General features: G+C 40.3%; 2 protein-coding genes across 4 annotated transcripts in view; one reads left to right on the top strand and one right to left on the bottom strand.

Annotated features, from left to right (window-relative positions):
- Pdcd10 (programmed cell death 10) overlaps window positions 1–22,728 on the bottom strand; it is a 34,699-nt gene extending 11,971 nt beyond the window's left edge. Inside the window, exons 1-4 of one of the 2 annotated variants that reach the window (XM_041659516.1) lie at window positions 22,587–22,728; window positions 7,402–7,620; window positions 5,187–5,240; window positions 544–661 (exon numbers count right to left, since the gene is read on the bottom strand). In XM_041659516.1, coding sequence (XP_041515450.1) covers window positions 544–661; window positions 5,187–5,240; window positions 7,402–7,497 — 268 coding nt within the window. In that variant the 5' untranslated portion in view covers window positions 7,498–7,620; window positions 22,587–22,728. Of the gene's footprint in view, window positions 1–543; window positions 662–5,186; window positions 5,241–7,401; window positions 7,621–22,082; window positions 22,234–22,586 lie in introns of those variants that run through there. The other variant, XM_041659517.1, reaches the window with a different exon arrangement.
- A 288-nt stretch (window positions 22,729–23,016) lies between these two features.
- The window catches only part of Serpini1 (serpin family I member 1), an 80,658-nt gene continuing 79,831 nt past the window's right edge, over window positions 23,017–23,843 (top strand). Inside the window, exon 1 of one of the 2 annotated variants that reach the window (XM_041659303.1) lies at window positions 23,017–23,246. The gene's annotated coding sequence lies outside the window, so the exon portion shown is untranslated. Of the gene's footprint in view, window positions 23,533–23,843 lie in introns of both variants that reach the window. The other variant, XM_041659302.1, reaches the window with a different exon arrangement.

The raw sequence follows: 23,843 nt of genomic DNA, 5'->3' as shown, positions 1-23,843 counted from the left end.
CCGGCTGGTCAAACTGGCGGCAAGCATTCAGTCTCAGGAAAAGAAACTCATGAAATAAGCTCAAATACTTTTCTTCTGTCCTCCATTAATATAGGACACTACTATGTTTTTCTAAATATTGGAAAATGCTATTAACTTTAAGTGAAGCCTATTTCTAATTGTTTTTACTAAAACTCAAAGTAGCAAAAATAATGTTAAAAAAATAATGTTGCCCCCTCAACTCTGTGGTGGAAAAAAGAAATACTACCAGTAGTAACATTAAATAAGACAAGAAGCTCATCCCTTTCAAACGCAACACAAGACATTCCTCAGACCTTTAATGAAATGAAACCCTAATAATGGGGTGGGGGACAAAGCACACAGATCAACAAATACCTCCCCGAACTAAATCTGACAAATAACGGCAAGCTAAAGGCCTGCTCGTCTACTCTGTACAAGTCCACTACCATTGCAAGATGCATGAAGATGTGTGTGAGGAGAGAAGACTGCCTGGTTGAATGTAGTGATCTCAAGAACGAAGAAACTAAACTCTCTTTCCCATACCTTCTACGTCATCAGCTGCCATACGAAGAAGGGACTCGGTGAAGTTTACTTCTACACTTTTTTTCTCTAATATTTTCATAATAATGTCTTGTGTGAGGCCTGGATTTTCCTTTTCAGCCTGTAAGAGAAAATGTTTTCATGTGATCAGCATTTTAAAGCTAAACTTTAATCGTTCAGAATTATTCACTCATAAGGACAGAAAACTCTGTGGGCATCATGTTCAGCTTTGCTCGGCTTACGCATCAGAGCTCTTCATTCTAGGAAAAGCCACAGAGGTACTCAGGACTCCTTGCCTCTTCATCATGCCCTCTTTCAATCAATTTAACAATTAGAAACACATAAACACACAAAACACTCTTCATATATTAGTCTTGTCATGAATCTAACTACATTGAGGGTTCTCAGCATATGTAAATTTCATTTTACGGATAAACAATAGTAACTTTTATCAAGTGTAATCTGACGATATACTGTATTAGAATTAAATTCTAGAAAAAACAAAACTAGTGTAGCTTTTGTGGTTTTTAATAGTATCTATTTATCTTCTTTTTCATACAATAATTTCCATTTCCTATTTTACTTTCATAGCAAATTTTGTTAAATGGTTTTTAAAATACCACTCTGTAGAAGTTGATTTTCATTTATTATTATTGGTGTGTGTGCGTATGCACGCACGTGTGTAATAGGATGTCTGTTGAGTCATAGGGCGGAGGCACATGTGCATGTGTAGGTCAGAGGACAGCTCTGGGGTCTCAGTTTTCTCCTTCCACCTTTGTGTGCGTTCAGGGGATTGAATGCCACCCATCAGGCTTTCCTGACAACAGCATTTATGCATGGAACTATCTCACCAGCCCGCCATATAAAACCCTCAAAGTTATATAAAGAGCATGACAAATAAATGGGCATTCCTTCTTCGTGACTTGAACTTCTTAGGGCACTAAAATCTAGCCATACCAAGAGACTGAATGTAAAGGCAAATTTCACATTTCCATTTTCTCAGTAATTTTGGCTTATTCTGTTACTAAAAATATTCCTAATCACATTAAAAGTTTGTCTCCTTCAGAAGGGCTGCCGATTAAATCCATATGATGATGGTTTCTCTCTTTTGCTTCAGTTACCATACAGAAACACAATTTCCACTTCTCATCCAGTGGCACTCTCCCTACTTCCTTAGTTGTCAAACACAATTAACCTCTCTGCCTTTGCTGTTTTATTCTAACGTCACTGCAGCTAAAGTTTTCTTCTGTTTCCCACTTTCTTAAAACACTCCTGTTCTTAGGAGGTCTCAGGTAGGAAAACCACAGAGATTGGGACCTAAACTGGGAAAAGACACAAAATATACACAAGTATCTCAATGCTGGGATCACTGTACTTGATGTCAAATGCTATGCTTTTCACTTAGATAAACGATTAATGAGGCGTCTAAATTCTGTTTCTCTTTTGTTAAGGTAACCTTTAAAAGAAAAATTATCAAATATAGTTAAATGCTCTGCTAGAGTATTAGTTTGCTGAAATGCCAAAAATTATACTTGGTGCTTATTTGGTAATAGTTGTTCAACTTCTTCATCCAAGCAGCATTAAGTCTACCTACATAATAAGGAATTATCTTGGGGCTATGGGAGCATTCGCTATGTGCTTGCAGGCAATATCAGCAGAATAGCATCTTGCTAATTAAGTTCAAGTGCTGAAGGAATTAAATGCTCTAAGTCTACACACAAAGTTTTGAGTACTAGTTTGATCTGGAACAGCAAAATGTCAGAACTGGAGAATGCAGAAGTCTCACAGAAGCCCTAAACTTTCTCAGCTCACAAAGCTCTTAGCACCAAATGCTCTTCACTAAATAGTTTATTTTGTATAAGTAACTTAGGTAAGTGGTATATTCTAACAACTTGGTAACCCCAAAACTTAAATTCTATGCCTACAACGAAACAGAGAATACGTCACCTCATTGCTAATAAAGGTTCTGTATTAACGGGGATGCTTGCATTTCCTGAGCAGTGTGGTTTCTTAAACACTGGGCTTACACTGGAACTACCATTCTCATTTCTTCTTCAACACTGACTTTCTGGTGGTACTTGCTTTTTATTAGTCCCAAGAAGATATGGTATCATTTAAAGGCATGCAGATCCATTTAGCATGTTGAAATCACAAATTATTTCAAGTGAAGTTCATGTAAACAGATGCTCAGTATCATGGTATTCACCTTTCTAAATAAAATACTTCACACAATATCACTGAGTTTGCAGGGTGCCTGGACACAAGTTTAGGGAATTATATGTCTTAGTGTCTTTGACTAAAGTCCTGGCCAAGCTACTTATATCAAAAGCTCAAATTGCACAGGGACCTCTATCTGCACTTGATAGATTCCAACCTTGAACCTGATGGATATTCAACCTTTGTAAACACTCGAATGTGAGAGAAAAACATCCTACTCAGTAAAAGCATAGTTTTGTGGCCAGTGATTACCAACGTAGGAGAAAGCACAACATGTCAGCAACTGTCAAGAAGGGCAAGGTAACCGGCAATCAAGCAGAATTTATAACTTAAAAGAAAATAGCTGGTGATATATTTTTTATTTGAGGAAAATTATTAATCTTCCTTTTCTCCAAATAAAAAGAGGTAATACAATGTGATTTAAAAACCAGTAAATAAGCCACGAACTGAAAGTACGAATATAAAATTCAGCAGGACAGTATTTCTTTGCCATGCTCAAAACAAATGATTTTTTTAAAATTCACTTTTATTAATTATGTGTCTGCAGGTGGGTGTGTGCAAGAGTGAAGGTGCCTGAGTAGCTAGAGGTTCAGAATCTCCTTGGCTGGATTATAGGTTGTGAGCCTGATTGGGATGCTGGGAACTGAATTCAGGAAGCAGCAAGTTTTTTTTTACCTTTGAGCCATCTATTTCCCTAGTTTCTCAAAAGAGAAATTTAAAAACACAAAATCACATTTTCTACATAGCATTGTTAAAATTTATTTCACTTGAAATCTAACTAGCTGTGATAGTTAACAATAAATCACTGTTTAACTATGTGATCCATGCTGCTCTCAGATGATTTTCACTATTTCTCGAATTAAGAATCATCATTGTGGACCTGAACTAGAATAGTGTATGTCTATAGTTCCCAGTACTTGGAAGGTTGAGACCAAAGGGTCTTTTGAGGGCGCAAGTCCAAGGTCAGACCTAGCAAACCTTAAGACTATCTCAGTAATAAATAAGCAGAGCAAAAACATCAGAGCTGTGGATAACAAATGTATCCACGGACAAACCTAGATACACAGATCTATCACAGTCACACAACTGTATTTCTGTCATGAGAGAATTCCTCAAGGAAACATTGCTTTACAATTTTTGAGCTTCACTAAAGATAACAGCTACTAAAAATTTAAGTACATTCTTATTTTTAACATTAAATGGACTCTGGAACGACAGCTGGGGAGTCTGCATGGGACCAGGATTTATCCCTGTTTCATGAACAGGCTTTCTGGAGCCCATTTCGTATGGTGCGATGCCATGCTCAGCTTTGATGCAGGGGGGAAGGGAGCTTGGTCCTGCCTCTGTTGTAGTAAAAGGAGCAGCAGGCTGCGTCCTGTCGCCTGGCTAGCTTTACCCGAAATAATTACACAGAAACTGTATTCATTTAACACTGCCTGGCCCATTAGTTCTAGCCTCTCATTGGCTAATTCTCACCTCAACCTGATATAAAAGGCCTTGTTGACTCTGCTTGTTGAGGGTCGCTGTGGCTAGTATGTAAAATGAACAAAGAAAACTTAAAAAAATTAAATATGTTGACTTAAAATGAGTTAGTTAATGATGGGAATTAGCAAGTAAAATGAACCTGAGTGCACCCAAATTGTGCGTTGAGAAAACAGTTAATATTTGAAAATAATATGCTTAATATGTACATTTAATCTGTGAAGTACAGCCATACAACAGAAATATACCATGAATATAGCTTTAAGTTTTCTTAGGTTGTAGACAGTGAAGCTGCTTTAGTAGTGTATCTAAAACGAATTCTTATTACTAAGATAGCTAATGCTCATTTTAATACAAAATCACCAAGCATGTGTATTTTACACGCAAGACACATCAATTTGAAGAAATCATACTTCTAAGAGTTCAACATCTTGCCAGCAACGATCAAATCAACAGCTCAGATCTAGGATAATGAAGAATCTCACTTGGAATGCTTTAACTGTACTCTCAAAGTAACTCTGCCACATATAAGGTAGATTTTTATAGCCCATAATTAAACAATATGAAGTATAGCTAATTTACATTTTTATAAGCAATTTTTTAAGACTAGAAAGAACATAAATATACTTCTAAAAGTGATGATCTGAGGCATCATTTGGTGTGGTTTGCCTTTCTAAGTGTTTAAAGCTTTATAGAATAGACAAAAGCATAAGAAATATCTAAGTGCCGGGAGGTAATGGCGCATGCCTTTAATCCCAGCACTCAGGAGCCAGAGGATCTCTGTGAGTTCGAGACCAGCCTGGTCTACAAGAGCTAGTTCCAGGACAAGCTCCAAAACCACAGAGAAACCCTGTCTCGAAAAACCAAAAAAAAAAAAAGCAACAATCTCATGATATTCAGACATACATATAACAGTTTAATAATCCTAAAAAGTTACTGTATCTCACCTTAATGAAAGCGGCTCTCAGGGTCTGAGCTGCAGACAAATTTACTCGTTCTAGCTACAATGAAAAGTTTAAAATTAAGATTAGTATAAATGTTCTTGGGAAAAAACATTTCTGATGTTTCGTTCTCTAGTAATGAAAAATCTCACACAATAAGCAAAAATGTTTTAATAATATAAGTCATAATTCTTTATAAATGTAAAATTTGTACTCAAACCTCTAAAAGAATTTTTAAAAAAATAAGATGCATTCTACCTTAAAGATAGATTTATAGTACAGAACACATGATATACACATAAGATACAGAATTCTAAGTCCTAAAACAAACAATACACACATCAACTTGATCCCTGAAAATAATGAAAATTAAGAATAAATTCACTGCTCTGATTCCCTAGCTATAGTTCTGCGTATGCATACAAGTAATGAACAAGAAGACATGTACTTGTGTTCTATTTCATACTTCCTTCCTTTTTAATTACTGTAACTCATCAGCGAAGGAGTAACGTAGCCTATTTTTTGCCAATCAGCAAATAGTTTTGACATAATAATTATTATTATTAATACTCAAACTGAAGCCTAGACCCTTTGAATTTCAAAGCTGTTTCCATGTGTCCTCTCCCATTCCAGCAGTAAGTACTTTTCTGAACTAATAATCAAGTTTAACGGTAGGTGCTGGAGAGAAGGTTGAGGGGTTAAGGGTACCCACTTGATGGCTCATACCTATTTGTACTTCTAGCTCCAGGGGGGGCCTTTACAGGAACTGCACACATACATATACATGGAGAAGTCAAAACACTCGTGTGTATAAAAACAATTTTTTAAAAGGTTAAATGTAATGACTAATTTTACATCAAATGTGGGCCAATAAGTCAATTTATTTTAATAGTAAATAACACGTAAGAAATGTATCAGTACAAGTTATGCAGCACAGGACAAAGACAAAGTAACAATCTGTCAAAAATAATGTACCATAAATGTGCATAAACAGTGCACCACTTAGCTTAGTATTTAATCCGGCTTCTACGGAGGCCTGTGAAGTGCACTAACTAGGTTAGGGGAAGGTAAGGAAGCCCAGAACACAAGTATGGGAAAGAACTGACTATAAACAGCTTTAACACTGGCAAAAGTCTATTTCTAACAATGAAAACAGTTTCTACTTCCCAATAGTTCATGTAATTATAGCGAATGCTGTTTAAAGTAACAGCACAGCTCATCAGATTTCAGACTATTAAACAAACAAAAAGGGACAGTCAGACCGGATGAATGTTTCCACACTGACAGCTCATGTTCTTCTTTGGGTTTACATTGCTTTCTTTCGACCAGCCAAAGAGAGGTCTGAGCCAGATCTGTGCCTTCAAGCCATAGCATTATTAAATATCTCAGTCTGATCCTCACTGGAATGCAAGTAAAAGACCAGAACAGCAAGTGCAGATCTGGTAACATGTATCCAAGATAGAGATTTCTAGACTAAATTTGCACATTTGCATCTTACAAAGGAAACAGTCATAGGAAGGTCAGACGTATCTCAGATCGAAGTCTGTAAACTGTGAAGCACTTGAGCAAAGCTCTGTTGGGAGTCATTTGGGGGTATACTGTACACCCATATATCTGCAATGAATTTAATAGGTTTCTTACTCATCTGGCTTCCAATGCCCAAGAGTTGTCTGGTATATAAGCCCAGACCTGTTTGCACAGCAGCTCCATCTCAATTTTCCTCAAATTTATACAGGCTTGTATTGCACTTAGGCACAAGAGGGTTACCCACCTCACAAGAAGCACTTCTTTTATAGCTCTCAGTTGTGATTAAGATTTAACAAAACCATGTTCACCACCCCATCCTCTCCTGACAGTACTGAGAACATTCTAACAGCAGCGGCCATTCTATCAGGCATCAACTAAGTGCTTGTGGAGTCTGTCTGTCTCTACAGAAAAATCTCTAATCTTCACAATAGTCTGTTGCTGTCATAATCTTACAGATACAAACTCTGGTTGATACAAATTTCCAACTTTGTACTGAGACAACGTCCATGCTATACTTATTTCCCACACTAAGAATACCAAAGTATTTGCTTTTGTTCCTACAGTTGTATGTAGGGACCAGACCCAACACCAACACATGGGAGTTCAGTTCATACAAATGCCTGAAATGTGGAAGAACAGATGAGTAAATGAAGCAGATACGAAGGAATTGCAGAAATCTTAAATGTGCACTCACCTCATTAAACACAGGATACATGACTGCATAGAGAGGCATAGAAACCATGGAAGTGGTCTCAGCTTCATTCTTCATCTCTTCCATTGTCATCCTCATTCAAAAGCCAACTACAGTAGAAAAAGCAATGCTAAAATGCAGAGGAATCTTCATTCACTGCAGAATTTCTTCCCTTTTCTATGTATGCACGATAAAGAATGGTACACAAAGAAGAACAGCAATCTAAAATGGAAAGAAGAAAAAGTAATTTATATTAAGGGAAAACAACAAAATTCTAGAAACGCCCATTTTAAAATTAGAGTTGCTGAGCCGGGCGGTGGTGGCGCACGCCTTTAATCCCAGCACTCGGGAGGCAGAGGCAGGTGGATCTCTGTGAGTTCGAGACCAGCCTGGTCTACAAGAGCTAGTTCCAGGACAGGCTCCAAAACCACAGAGAAACCCTGTCTCGAAAAACCAAAAAAAATAAAAGGTTTTCTAGATTATATAGATTATATATAGAGATATACTTCAGTTAGGTAGTCTTCAAACTTTTCAGAGACCTTCAAAATATGGCATTTAACATGTTTTAAGAACTTAGGACTTTTCATGGCAATGAGACACTCTGCTCCTCACAGCACCAATCTACTTCAAGAGGATCATGGGCACTGAAGAGGCTCTTATGGAGTTTGTTGGACATGTGGGCAAAGAGACTGCTCTTGCCTGGACTGCTTGATATTATGCTGTGTGAGCTGGACATGCAGGACCCACAGAGAGATAACTGCCTAAAGAAGGTAAGACAGTCCTTTGGGGTTCCTGCTTCATGAAAGTGTCTGCTAGACATTCTGCAGGACTCACAAGAAATTGACTGACAAATTGCCAATATAGGCGGAATTGTCTTGAAATGTCCTGCTTCACGGAAATGTCTGTCAGATACTATGGGACTATCGGATGAAGAAGGGTAACTGCAACATTACAGAAAAACTTTGGATGACTGTCTATGTAGTAAGATGTCTCTGTCAATTATAGAGTTTTGGAAGTTGCTTACAACACATTTCCTGTTTACTTAGGTAATATTCTATCCTTCTGGAGTCTTTGAGAGAGTTGAAGAATAGATAGTTATAGTTTTCCTTAGTTATGATAAAAGAAAGTAGATATAAATATTGTAACTATAATTCTTGCTTGATATCTGTTTTGTTATATGCAATTTTACTGTGTTAAAATTAAAATCTTCCTATAGCAGGAGGGAACCCTGACAGTAGGCCACACACATGTGGCTATACACAGATTAATAGAAATGGGTTAAATTAAGATGTAAGAGCTAGCCAATAAGGAACAAGAGCTAACAGGTCGAGCAGTGATTTAATTAAAAAAACAAAAACAATAACAACAACAACAACAAAAAAAAACCAGGACTTTGGGAGCTCAGTCCAGTGCTCCAATGCGGGTCTCCGTCTCTGTTTCTATCAGTTGCTAGATGAAGGTTCTATGGTGATATTTAAAATATTCATCTGTCTGATTACAGGCAGGGCAAGTCAAGATCAGGTACTCTCTCCTCTACTGCTTAGGGTCTTAGCTGGGGTCATCCTTGTGGATTCCTGGGAATTTCTCTAGAGCAAGGTTTCTTGCTAACCCTATAATGGTTCCCTCAATCAAGATATCTCTTTCTTTGTTCTCATCTCTGACCATCTTCCTTTCTTCCTTCTCGACTATCCCATTCCCTCAAGTTCTCCTCATCCCTCCCCACTCTTCTCTTCCCCTTCCACTCTCCCTACTCCTCCCACCCTCATACTCTCAATTTATCAGGTGATCTTGTCTGTTTACACTTTTCAGGTGGATGTATATATGTTTTTCTTAGAGTTCCAAAAGACCAGATGAAGAATGAGAGGAATGAGAATATGAGCAAAGTGGTCAAGGTCAAGATGGGTACACCCACTGAAACAGTCTACCTGCGTTAATGGAGCTCACCAACTCCAGCCAGACTGGGAAGGAACAAGCATAGGACCAAACTAGTTCCTCTGAATGTGGTTGACAGTTGCATGGCTGGGGCAGACTGAGGGGCCACTGGAGTGGCACCAGGATTTATCTCTACTGTATGTATTAGCTTTTGGGGAACCTATTCTCTTTGGGTGATACTTTGCTCAGCCTAGATATAGTAGGGAGGGCCCTGGACCTTCCCCAAAGCAATGTGGCTTACCCTCTCTGAGGATTGGATGGGGTGGGGTGGGAGGGTATGTGGGGGTGGGAGGAGGGGAGGAAGTGAGAACTTGTATTGGTATGTATAATGAAAAAAGGTAGTTTTATTTTTATAAAAAAATTAAAAAAAACAATCTTTAATCTTATACGGGTATGTCACTGGAGGAAAACAGAAAATGTCCAAGGGTAAGTAGCAAAGGCAAAACTGGCCTGTATGCTTATTGAAAGGGGAAAGCAGGAGACAAGATCAGACAATGAGCGTTTCACGAAGAAGGTGGCCAGACATTTTTAAAGTCACGGAGTGTAGACAATGACTTTGAAATTAAAAGCACTCTGCAAAGAACAGCGGGGTCACTATCTTGAAAGCTCAGAGTGAGGTGATCAAAAGAAAGGCTGTTTTCAAGTATTTCAGTGCGAATGAGATGACAAAGGGCAGAGCAGGATCAACTGGATCGTTCTGACCGTACTCTTAAGAATACGTGTGACTATCACCTAAGACAAAAGTGCTGGCAGGTTCCGTGACCAGGGCGGATGGCTAGATCCCTTAAGCGTACCTGCTGACATCTCTATGTACATTAAGCCTAGTCAAACCGTCTGCATGTCCTAGTGTTGGGACTCTTCTTGATCTTGTGCTTAGCAGTTTCTCCTCCAAAACTACCAACCTTTTAATACTGGTACTATGAAAATGCTCCTCCAAACACTTAACAAGAGAACTGATTTTAGAATATACATTACAAACTGGACCCACTTATGGTTCCAAGCATGAGATACACATCAATGGTTTCAATAAGGCTTTTAAAATACAGAATTATTCTGCCATGTGCTTCTTTCATTCCTTCCACATGAATTTAAACTACAAGCAGACCTAGAGTCTTGCAAGATGTTTAAAGGTAAGTCAGAAACAAAGGGTCATATGAAAGAATCTACAAACAGTAGTCAACTGCAGAACTGCTGTCATTTGAAATGGTTTCATGGACAACCTGTAAATATGGCAAGTCAACAAAAAGTTTGCTATAAAACAGTAAGTGCCCACTGAGCTGAGGTCCGAGGACCTTGTTTTGACAAGCTTCCTTCCCTGGACAGTTTTGAGCTTCATCCATGCCATAGGAGATGAGCAACACACTACAAGGTACTCAGTTCTGGGTGAGAAATGGTCCTTCATGTACTGAAGATCCCAGATTCTAAATTCCAAACCTGGAAGTGATCTCATCCACCTTCAACCTGCACTAAAAAATAAAAAGTTCCCAAATGCTAACTAATATGTCAGTTAGCTTTATTGTAATTGTAACAATTTGCCTGCATAAACAATCAAAGAGGAATGATTTATTTGGCTCAGTTTTGGAGGCTTCAGTCTACCCTGAAGGCGCCACAGGGTAGTAATGTGGCTGGCAGGCAGGCAGAAAGCAGCAAGAGGCGGTCTCCTTTCTCCACTCTAGTTGACCTGGACCCCTAGTTTATGGGACCTTGCACTCCACATAAGCAGATTTGGAGAGATTTTCCCCTTAAAGCACTCTGGAAATGATCACAGATACAGCCAATGTGCTTCACTAAGGTTTTAGGTGCTCCTTAATCCATTCAAGCTGACAACACAGACTAGCACATGACATACTGATTTAGATGATCACAAGTACTTCCCAATAACACAAATCATAAAACCTTAGTTTAGTCAGTCAGGTACTTGCCATTGCCACCACTTACCTGAGTTCAATCCCCATCACCCATATAAAAAGGCAGCAAAAGTATATGTACTTGAAATTCCAGAGTAGGGAAAATGCAGACAGTCAGATCCTGGTGTTCACTGGCCAGCCTGTCCTATCCTAGCCCAATAGTAAGCAAGTCCTGCCCTAGTGAGAGACAGTCTCAAAAAGCAAGGAGGATGCTCCTTAAGCTGACCTCATGCCTCCACACCCAAATGCAGCAGCACGCACGCACGCACGCACGCACGCACACACACACACACACACACACACACACACACACGAGGGGGGGGTATGGTGTGTATGTGCTGATACAGGTGACTCTCAGAAATGGCTTTACATTTCTCTTTTTATTATGCTGCTTCAGAGGAACCGTTTAGTTCAGAGTGAGCTTTGTAGTTAGATTTAGTGAATAGAATAAATAAATAAAAGCAACACCAATACACACACACCAAGGGCTGTAAATGTTAAGAACTTTGGCAAATGATACTCAGTGGTTTTTTTTTTTTGGACTTTCGAGACAGGGTTTCTCCGTAGCCTTTGGTTCCTGCCCTGGAACTAGCTCTTGTAGACCAGGCTGGCCTCGAACTCACAGAGATCCACCTGCCTCTGCCTCCCGAGTGCTGGGATTAAAGGCGTGCGCCACCACCGCCCGGCTGATCAGTTTTAGTTTAGAAATAATGCGCTGATGCAGGATTCCATGACAGATGGAACCTTCTTGTGCATGTCCTCTTATTTCCCTGAGTATTCAGAGTCATGCCATTAATTTCTAACATAAAAACCAGCTTGAAATATATTCCCGAGTGTAAAAGAATTACCACTTGTTTAGAATGAATGGGCAAAAAATAGATTGCTGGCCACTTCCACTTCCAAACTTAGTCTTCAGGGTTCCTACACTGCCTGACCAACTCCAGTCTGCTGATATAAAGAGCTACAGTATCTCAGAGTTTCTTGAAACAGACTCACTAGACTCCATCTGGAACATGAGAGATAATTCTAAAACTACTACCAGTTACAACAGACAAAGGGAATGAACAAGCAGAAGTTCTTGGGAACTGGAGTGAATAAGGTTTTTCGGTGAAAAGGGTTTTCTAAATAACCTACACTTTCACTATTTAGCAACAAAACGAAAAAAGTGCACCTTCCTCTAGCATGGTGCAGAATCCATGAGCTATGTTCCAATTCCTGTGTATTTCTTTCCCCCATAAGGACTTATGAGATAGAACAGAGCAATGTTTGAATGAACAATCTAAGGAGATAAGTAGACAATCTCTAAGTTCAGTCTTGCTAGTAACTTTTCAAGTATCAAGCTTAGAAAACGAAGAACAGACACAAAAGCCTGCGCTTTGGAATTTGACATCTGTCCTGCTGGGCTTCCCAAGTGACTAAGGCTGAGCACTGCTTCCAGCCCCCACTTTCCCCTTCTGGAATGGATATGGGTAGCCCCTGCCTGTTCCACCAGAGGATTTTACATGTATATATGGCTCGCCTTTTTATTTTCAGGGGCTGGCAGCTGACTTAAACTGAGCCACTCAGGAGACTCTGGACTTGAACTCTAGAGAAATTTGATTTGAACAGTTGATTTTGGGACTCTAAGAGACTGACTAAATATATTTTATATCACAACGTTGACAAAAGCTTGACAGGATAGAAGCTGAATGCTGTCATTTGGAACTTAGATGTCTCTCAGACCCTCATGTGATAAAGGCTTGGTTTTCCGAGGAGGTAATACTAGGAGTTGGTAGAAACTTTAAGAAATGGAACTGGTTCATAGAACTTAGGTCAAAGGTGTTATGGCCCTTAATGTTTTAAAACAGACTTCTTTCTTTCTTTCTTTCTTCCATCTTGTGACATCTTATTTCTACCTTGATGGGATATGTCTCCAAAGCACTGTGACCAAGTGACCATGAACTGCAGCCTATCACAGACATTTTATTAGAGAAAGAAAGTGTTTAACAGATTTCAAACTTAATATTGTCTACAAGACAACAGGGCCAGAAATGCTGCTGATAGATCTGAGAACATCAAGAACATAGTTGTCTCAAGTGTAAATGCTAATAGTAACTAACTTCCAGGTTTGATGTGAAGATGGCGTATTATATTACAGATAGAAAAATATATGGGGCATAGCAATTAACATTAGCAATTATGTTCAAGTGGAGAAATGCACATGCAATTTTGAATGAAGTTAGGCATCCTCCATTGCCAACTCTCCAGGGTATCAAGAACTCTGACTACAAAAAAGCTGGTAAACATAATGATTTTAAACTTCTTTAAGACAGCAGAGCACCTGTTTTCAAATAAAAATCTCCCCTCTCTCTGTATATATGTGTGAAACAAAACGTTACACTATTCTTTCATTTAAGTGGTGGCGCACGCCTTTAATCCCAGCACTCGGGAGGCAGAGGCAGGTGGATCTTTGTGAGTGCGAGACCAGCCTGGTCTACAGAGCTAGTTCCAGGATAGGCTCCAAAACCACAGAGAAACCCTGTCTCAAAAAACCAAAAAAAAAAAAAAAAAAGCATTAAAAGCATTTAAAACTTGCTAGCCCTTCCCTCTCACAGAAGCCATGACACATCTATCTCTCCTCAAGATGCAAGTCACTACTCTATAGAACTAGCATAGATAACACTAAGGTAATTGTTATAAACAAAGCATTAAGCGAGTGGCCCTAATAGTAAGGGTAAGAGAGCACAGGCTATCTAGAATCAAACTTTTCTATAACTCAGTACCAGATCTCAATCTCTAGCCAAGTAACTTCCTTTGCTATAGATGGTGATACATTTAAGAACTGCTAAAGTTCTAAAACTTTAAAGATAACCATTATAGATATCAAGACCAGTCTTCATCTTTCACAATTCAGAACCAGAATGATTGACAGTGTTAGCCAAATACATGCATATGCTTCCAAGGCCTACTGTATTTGGTGTTTACAAGCAGTACTAGGTTGCCCTGCCTTACTCTGTGTGTTATCTACTTATGGCTCAATCTGCACAGAACAGAGCTGTGAACGCCCATAAAACTGTCGAGAGACACGAGTAGGCAGGTATGTACTTGAGTTAAGTTCCGACGTTGTGGATTTTTACTTTGGTAACTTTGATTCACCATAAAGTCAATTATTATACTATGTCTATACACAGCATAATATGTTTAGCACACTATGTACTAATATACAAATATATAGTACACTTACATATTTGGAGGAATTACTGAACATTATAAAAAATCTATGAAGTGGAAGAAGTACTTTTCTACACGATATAGCAGGAGATAAATGTTTAAATTTGGAAGAAAGTTTAAATTTTTGCTCATACTGTTTGTTCTGTTTATTTCTTTTATACTGCTTAATTCTTTAATTTCTTCCTGTTTATACTGTTTAATTCTTCAGTCACTTTCTAAACTCACTGAGAAATTAATACACAAACTGACTAGAGTTTTCACCTTACATGGTTGCTTAGAGTACTAAGTATATTTAAAAAACTTAATGAAGTGGCTGACATCCAATAAACGTCTAACTCACATGGTTAGAGATATTTCATCAACGCTCTATGAGCTGATGGCTTCAAGCTGAAAGGAGGTTGAGACAAACCAGAGAGTGTAAACTCTTGACTTGCAGGACCTGGTGAATTAGTGTCTCCTTCAATTCCGCCACCTTCAGTTGCCTCTGTTTGCCTCATCTTCATCCTTCCTATACCCAGCACAGTGACAATCTAAAGCTGATTATCACAATGTCAAATCCCTTATACACACAACGTCACAACCTTTACACACACCCATTCCCAAAACTTGTCTCTCTCATTTCTCAAAGGAGAGTTAAAAGTTACTTTGACCATAAAAATTCATGTCACCCACAGGAAATTACTCTCAGTTTGGGGTACAAAAAGAATCTGGCCATCAAATGAACTTTAAGACTATTTAAAGCCATGGTGTAAAACTACTTTATTTTCAGGGCTGGAGAGATGGCTCAGTGGTTAAGAGCAATGGCTGCTCTTCTGAAGGACTGTGGGTTCAATTCCCAGCACCCACATGGTAGTTCACAACCATCTGTAACATCAAGCCCAGGGGATCCAACTTCCTTTAGCCTTCTGTGGGCACTGCACACACGTGGCACAGGCACACACACAGGCAAAACACCCATGCACATAAACAGAAATAAAAATTCACACAAAAAAACAATAAGCCACTTTTACTTTCTCAAATGGACATAAGTTGGTTTAATAAAGGAAGCTGTGTCCTAGAAGTAGATTGGGCAGCACAGGAAAATCAAAATGTGATCAGGGACCAGTGAAAACATATTACAGGTAAAACTCTAGAGTGATCGAAAGTAGAGAATCAGAATCTGAGATCAGCCGGTTGACGGAGCATGGAAATAAGGAAAATAGCAAATGGTCTCTTAGGTATCTGAAGATCACTGGTTTAGGGAATAATACAAATTTCTTATTGTGATCTTTTTTATATCCTACCCCACTGACTAAACAGAACTCAAATATGGACAAAATTAAATTATCAGCCCTCTTGATCATGCGCCACGTTTGGCCATGAAGTTCACAGTGTAGGAGCTCATACATAACGTGCCTAGCTCAACAGTCACTTAGTACTTAATTGACGAACACTGGCGGTTTTCCTTTTTAACAGCATTTGTGATCTCGCCTTTTAATTTTGCCAACATAACACTAAAATTTAAAAGTTCTTAGAAATTCATGTAAACAGCTCACAGAATATGTTTCTGTTGTCTAATCAAGACCACCCTGGACCATGCCTACTAACTCCTTTGTCTTAGAAGCCCACTCTTTCATTTAATAACCCCCAAATAGGTAAGAGTTTCTACAATACTCAGCAAAGTCATTTTTCCTTATTTGATGTTCTTACACCAAAACAAGGCACTCTAAATGCTGATAGAATCTGCAGCACCAAATGACAATTTGCCCGTGGCTCTTGTTTAACACTAGGTGCTAATGAGGGCAAGAGTCTCTCCTGATGATACCATTAAACTTTACTTTTTACTTCTCACTGATCTCAATACAAGCATCTTAGCTGCAAAAAGAGGACAATAGAATGGCTATCTATAGGGTATTTAGAGGCTCTGCTGTAATCTTCATTTCATAAAACTGTAAGAACACCTACCTACATTGAGGTAGAACCTCAAAATCTCAATACTATAAAAATGTCCATTTTAACATGGATAAAGGCATCCCTCAAAGCATGGGTATTTCTGAATAAAAAGGTCACAGTATTATTCAAAATCTTTTGGAATTAAATTAAGAAAGCCTTGCAATAAAGTGCCACAGAGAGCCACAGCTGCCTAGAGGCCAGGTCTGACTCATTTAACATTTCCAAGTACCTTTTGTTGTACCTTACATAAGTATGAGAAGGCAGTAAGGGTGTAACATCTGAGGGTTTTGTCATTCCTTCAATCCAATCTCAGCTCAATTCCAGGTCATCCTGAATTAAGGCAGGATGGCTGAATAAGACAGAAAGAGCCATTTCAGCGCATGGAGACCCATGGTAAGTTAGAGAAACCAGGTTCTGTCCCTCCATATCAGCTATGGCTCCTAACAATCAAACAGATGCATATGAAATGCTGTCTAAATATTAAAATGTCTAAGTAACAAAGATATGATCTTCACATCTCCTTTCCTGTCTATCTACCGAAGTTTAGACTCCCTAAAAGAATGTATTATTTTGATCTCCTAGTACAGTCACGTAACCCTGTATGGTCTCAGTCAGCAGTGCCAGCTGAAGAAAGAGTGAAGTAAGGACTGCGGAGAAGAGCCACTGAGAAACAGTGACAGAAGGAGCAGTCCTGCATCTCTAAGACGTGCCTACTCTACAAGGCCAGTGGGAGTAATTATTCAAACACACACAAGTCCCAGACTGAGATAAGAAATGAGCCATGCCACTGACAAACAGCCAGAGTCTCAGTCTGAGCAGGTCTCAGCACTGATTTTGAGTGATGAATTATGAAATATAACACAAGAAAAAAATATATTTTCCAACAGCCCGAGAAGGAAATCAAATACTTAACCTAACAAACTAAAAGAAAATAATTTATTTCATTAATAGAAAAAAAACCCTGGATGTAATGCAGAAGTGGTCTGTTAGTTTCTCTGTATCAACTTCCCAGGAGATTTCTAAGTGTAAACCTGCTTATTAAATAACAGTAACAGTGCCCAAATGACCTTGACATCTAAGGGACAATTTCTCTGTAACTGCAACTCTAATACTACAAGTAGGCCTTTAACCATGAACACCACTTTACTGAAATGATCAAATGTCTGCTATCTTCTGGGAGCCACGTGGACTGAACTCCTAACGTAATTCCAAGCAAATATGAGTTCTGTAATCTTGGGCAAGTGACTTATTTTCTCTACATCTTATCTTCGTTGTTCACAAACTCTGGGTAATAGAGCTCTTACCTCCTCTGGTGGTAGTGAGGATTATAGGTGGGCATGGGCTTGACACAAACACTGGTCATGTATTAGAGTCTCGCTTATTCCAAAATAGACAATTTCACACATAAAACATACTTAACAAATAGAGAGGTGAATGAACCAAGGACTGCCTATGGTAAACTTGTTCCCAAGGGACTATTCTGACTAAGGGATGAAAGTTGCCATTCTGTCTGAGGGAAGAAAGTTAACTTCTAGTGCTTACCCAATAATCCAGTGTAACCCAATGATAATAAAAATTCTCTGTGCTCCCCTTCATTCCTAAAGTAACAACAGATTCTAAGTAACTACAGAAGGAGATTAAAGAGGTTCAAATCACTTTTGCATAGTTTAAAAAAAGGCTTTCTATACTCCCAATGTAAAAATGGCCTTGAAAAGTAAGACTAATAGTGTGATGCCAGCCAAGCTGTGCTTTGCAGCTTAAATGAAATCCTTACGTTTATATAAAGCTGAACTATAAAATTAAATTTCAGCAAATAAGATACTTAATTGCCTTAACAGAGGGCTTTCAGTTTTATGTTACTGTTGAATGTGTATAAATATTCTATTATCTTAAACTTGAAATATTTCAAATGTAATAAAGTATAAAAATCATACCATCTTTAAATGTTTCAGAGGAAAAAATTCTTAGTAGAAATACCTATTGCAACAATCTTAACACTCTCTAACAACGTATAAATAATATATATGTAGCTTAATCTCCTGCAAACTGCATATATGAGATAAATATTAAGTATTTATTGAAGATTTAAATAACATTTGGACTAACTGCTTAAAAGTACCAAGCTAGACTTAAGCAAAGACACATTAAATAATAAACCTTAGAACATCAGAAAAATTTAAAGTAACTCTTTTGACAATACTCTGAGAAAATAGACTGATAAATATATGAATGAGTAAAAAGCTACATACATAATTCAGAGCTGCTGAATGTATTTTATTGTAATAGTGTGGCACTGTGAGAAATTATTGTTTTCCAGACAAAAATTTAGCCTACTATATTTTTAAAAACGCTTTTAAACTTGTATCATACTCAAAGCAGGTAAAATATTATCTTAAAACCCTCAAATATAACTTTTATGAAGGGCAAAAAAAGTTCCCCAAACCCCCTTCCCTTAAGAAGGTTGCACTAAACCTGGCGATGGTGGCGCACGCCTTTAATCCCAGCAATCGGGAGGCAGAGGCAGGCGGATCTCTGTGAGTTCGAAACAAGCCTGGTCTACAGAGTTAGTTCCAGGACAGGCTCCAAAGCCACAGAGAAACCCTGTCTCGAAAAACCAAAAAAAAAAAAAAGAAGGTTGCACTAAATCTTGGTATAACCACGAACTAAGAAAACCGAAGAAGCATGGTGACAGGTCTAGTGAAGCCTTGGCTCCAGTCCTTCGACGACCCCAGCCTTTTGACTGTATTCTCAGTTGAATGTGTAAGCTGACTTCCAGTGTTGGCGTCCTTGGTCATAGGCAAGAGAAATAACTGAGTAAAAATCAAATATATCTAAGAGAAGAAGAGCATCCATTAAAAGTTTCGTCCATGCTTATATTTTGTTATAATGAATCTTGTTTTTAAAAAGTGAGGCAGTGGCACGTTTTCTAAAATGCTGAGCTACACAGAAATTTTGCTGTAAAAGAAATTAAGTCCTTTAAATTTCTACAAGAAAACTACTTCTCTAGACTTTAGAGATCTCCAAGAAAAAGGACCTTTCTATAATTTACATTAAGCTTCTGGCATTAACTCCTTTATACCTCTTCTAAATTCATTTAGAAATTCCTCTATCTTTCAACTGGATATAAGGAAAGAAGCAAATGCTCCATCCATTTCTTTTTGTCCCTAGCATGGTACTAGAGGCACTATGCTTGTATTCATTCATTCATTCTGCAAATACTTACTGATTACTCACTGCTAAATAGTTTAAGAGGAAGTAGACTAAGCCATAACAAATGAGAATGCCTTGCCCAGACAACTTTTAGTAGGATGATAAAAATATTAGGAAATCAGTAAAGAAATAGTAATTTCCTATTCTGACAACAGAATTCAGAATAAGGGAAAGATAGAGCAGGAATCTACTCCAATTTGGGGAAGGAGAGTTTAGAGTAAGCCAGGTTTTGAAGAAATCAACCACACTGGGAGACGGGAGATGAAACAGGACAGGTAAAGAGCTGAATGTGTAAAATGGTCCCCAAATCAGGAAGTATCTTAGATTAGAAAATCAATAACTAAGGATAAGGTTGGAGCCATTCAGGAAGTAGGGAACTGGTGGGATTAAAAAGTGTAAGAATAAGAGGGTCATGACATCTAAACATTGGTGATGTTTCTTACATTAAATAATCAAAGTTTTGAACATAATATTAAAGATCCATAGTCAAAAGACCTGGACTATAACCTGATCTGTTACAGGTCATATGACCTTGGGCAAGTTCCTAACCCAACCAAAGCCTTTTCCACTCTCTGTAACCACTGAATCACTCTAACAACTGAGACTACAAAGATAAACAATATATAGCTCCTGCTCTTATAGTCTACCCTTTAAGAGAGAAACAGCTATAAAAGGAAAACCGCCAAGACCTTGCAAAGGATGATGTCTGAAAGTTGATGCAAAGCTACTTTTATCGAGAAGAAATGAGGGCACTGAGAGGTGAACAGTACAGGTATAAAGCTAGTAAGCTCTAGCTAGCGACGGAAGGATTTTTAAATACAGCAATAACATCATTCATCTCAGCACAACCATGGCACTGAACACCGCAATTACAATGGACTTCAGAACAGACACATTTAGAACAGTCAAAAACTATTTTTTTTGTTGTTGTTGTTAAAAAAAAAATCCCTTCCAGGGGGCTAGGGAAATGGTTCCACGATTTAGAGCACTGGCTGTTCTTCCAGAGGACCCGGGCTCAATTCCCAGCACCCACATGGCAGCTCACAACTGTCTGTAGCTCCAGTTCCAGGAGATCTGACACCTTCACACCAAAGTACATAAAATAAAGTTAAAAAAAATTTACAAAAATCCTCTCCATAGCTACATGCCAGTTGAAATGCATGCCATCTTTCCCAGCAAACAGCAAAAGTCACAGTCATCTAGAAAATATATTTGCATTCTTGTTTTCCCAGCACTGACTTATACATGGCTCACTCAAACCAAAGCACCCTTTTAATTTGCTGCAAAAGCAATTAACCCCATATAAGTTTCCTTTGTTTGGTTGCTTCTTCCTTACTTTGTAATGTTCTAGTCATGATACTGTGTTTTTCCATTAGTTTTCTTACCCTACCTCTCCGTTTACTTTTAAAGTTACAGTAAAACAAGACTATATTAACTTGAACCATAGAGGAACAAAATTCTTCTGATGCCAGAAAAGTTTTGCATTAAAAAAAAAATCAAACAAATCGTTAATAACCATGGTGAGCAAAGCACATTCGAAATATGGCATATTTATTTACAGTATATAATGTGTATTCAATATTCTAATTTATATAGTATGCCTACTAACTGTATATGTGCATGTTTATGGACATAATCTTAGAAAGAAATCTTGACCTCAATAAAACTACAATTCTATTTAAAACTGTCTAATAATATCTATCACCTATAATTAGTCACTTGTTTGAAACTTTTTACTCAATTTTTTCATCCTTTGAAATTAAGAATGAATTAAGTCACAGATGATGCCTAGGAGAAAGCATACAAGCGCCTGTTTTTACTACTTACACATGGAGTGAAGAAAATGAGGGAACATTAAAAATCTCAGACCAAAAAAAAGTCATTGCTGGTAATGACCATGTTATCACTTCTCCACGATCCTGCACTGAACCTTTCATTTAATAAAAACTTTAAAATGTGTAAAACAAGTTTCGTGAAAGTTTCACACGCCCTTTAATCTTAGTCGAAGAAAATAAAAAAGGACTATTCTCTGAAAGGCTATGCTAAACTTCTTGCTAAATATTATCTACCCTTTAAAAATGGCGCGTGGAAATTAAGTGTTATCATTTAGTATGACTCAGAAAAAGGGGAAAATATTTAACGATCCTTCCTGTTCTCCTGTTCTAGACAAACGTTAGAGGAGTTGCTTTGGGAAGGCTTTCATTTCACTCCACCGCCAACAAACCAACTCTTCACCTCCCGAGCGTTTCTGAGAAACACACACACTTTCATCGTCTTAGAGCACTACCAACGACCTCCCCACTTTCTTTCTCAGCCAGCAGACAGCTCTGGTCAGAACCTGGACTTCCTGCGGACCAGATTCTGAAGATCTGTGTGACCTTGGGCACGTCATTTATTTCTTTAGTTTCCCCACGAGCATCCCAAAGTGAAAGCGTTTGTGGGCACAGTTCCGAAGTAAAGCCGTCTGACGTCTGAGAGCGAAGAGGGACAAACCTTGCGAGTTCAGAATTAGCTCCTTAGAGAGGCCACATCAGGAAACTGGAACTGAGTCGCAACTGTCAACACGGGCTCTCCTCTTCCCCCCCAAAGGGCATAACCCCAGTCCCGGCGGCAGCCGACGGCCGGGCTCCGACGCTCGCTCCAGGCCCTGCACAGCTCCAGCCTCACCTGCCGGGGACCCCACCCCAGCACATCCGCCCCCTCGCCCGCCCGCCCGCCGGGGACCTGGGAGGCCGACCTCACCCTTCCCCTTTGCCCGCACCCACAGAGGACTTCCTGGAGGTGCCGGGCCGGGCCAGCGGCATTTACAAACCAGCTTTACGCTGCTCGCGTAGAGACCTCGCTGACGCCCAGAGGGCCCCGCTCCCCGCCCGTCCGCCCGCCCGCCCGCCGGCCAGAGCCCAGTCCCGGCGCCTCCAACTCGGCTTCCGCCTGATCCCGGGCCGCCCTGGCCGCCCGCGGAGCCGTGCGGACCCGAACCGAGAAACCTCGCCTTACCGGCAACTGAGGCACGGACTTCACTTCCCACCTTTGGAGCCCTCTTCAACTCCCGGATCAATTCACTCCGGCGACGCCGGAAGGACCCCAGAGGAACCAGGCGTTGTCCGGAATCCTGCCCAGCAGGAGCCGCGCAAGGCCCGATGGGCATTCGTAGTTCCGCCCGCGGTTTCCGTCGGCACTTCCTGCCATCCTAGGACCACATTTCCCAGAAGGGCGCGCGAGAACGCCTAGGGCGATGGGTGGGGACTCGGCTAGCAAATCAGAGCAGAGTTCCCTGCCTTTACGGTAGGAAGGGAGACGGAGAGAGGGAGAGCGCCCAGAAACGGAGGAAGGGCGGGGCCGGCTCTCACCTGAACCAATCCGAATGCAAAGCCGGCCCTCGGACGCCGCGCCCACCGATGGGCGGGGCTCACGGATGGGTGGAAAGGAAAAGGGCGGGGGGACCGAGGTGGGGGAGCCACCGGCCGCCGGGCTGGGTGCCTGGGTGGGCGGCCGAGGAAACCTCTGGGGACCGGTGTGGTGGAGGAGGAGGCAGGGTGAGGTGTGGGCTCGGCTGGAGCCGGGGCAGCACGATCGCCCCCCCGGGACAGCCCACCCCGGTGTGCACCGGGCCAGCCGATGAGTGGGCTGAGCCGGACCTGCGGGAGCGAGCGCCAGGTGCGACCGCCGGGTTGGAGGGGGGCGGCCGGAGAAGCGGCCACTGAGAGATCCTCACTTCGCGCCGCCTGCAGCCCGGGCTGCGCAAACGGCAGAGGGAGGAGCCGGAGCCCGAGGTTCGGCCAACTAGACGAGGGAAAGGCGGAGCTTGAGTCTCAGGAGGAGCCTGGGCTCAGCCTGCTCGGTAGTTTCCCCGGAGAGAGGCAGGAGCAGCATCCCGAGCGATCGCAACCCCGCCGAGCATCCTTTCCAGCATCCCGAGCCCGGGATTGCACGGGTGCGGGAGGTAAGCGTGGGTGCCCCTGGCCAGCGCCGGGCACACCGCCCCGGGGTGAAAGGCATCTGACAATAGGAACGCCAGGGCAGAGCTGGAAAAGTGCTATGTTGGTTTAAGATAGCGGTGCAAACCCTTTCAGGGAAACGATGTACAATTTTTGGACTTTAGTAGGGAGAAAAAAAAGCCAAAGGTAACTCCGTCTGAGCTATTAAGGGCGCGGTTAGTGGTTTTGTTTTGAGTTGCACCATTAAAACTGCTCTGGGAGATCGCAACATTGAAGAAAGCCCTGTTAATTGAGAACCAGGTAGACGGCGTCTAGG

The sequence above is a fragment of the Microtus oregoni genome, unplaced genomic scaffold (assembly GCF_018167655.1).
Source record: "Microtus oregoni isolate MIOR12 unplaced genomic scaffold, Mior012 000010F_ref0000083, whole genome shotgun sequence".
Lineage (NCBI taxonomy): Eukaryota > Metazoa > Chordata > Mammalia > Rodentia > Cricetidae > Microtus > Microtus oregoni.
The sequence above is the reverse complement of the archived record's forward strand: the minus strand, read 5'-3'. Positions and strand labels throughout refer to the sequence as shown.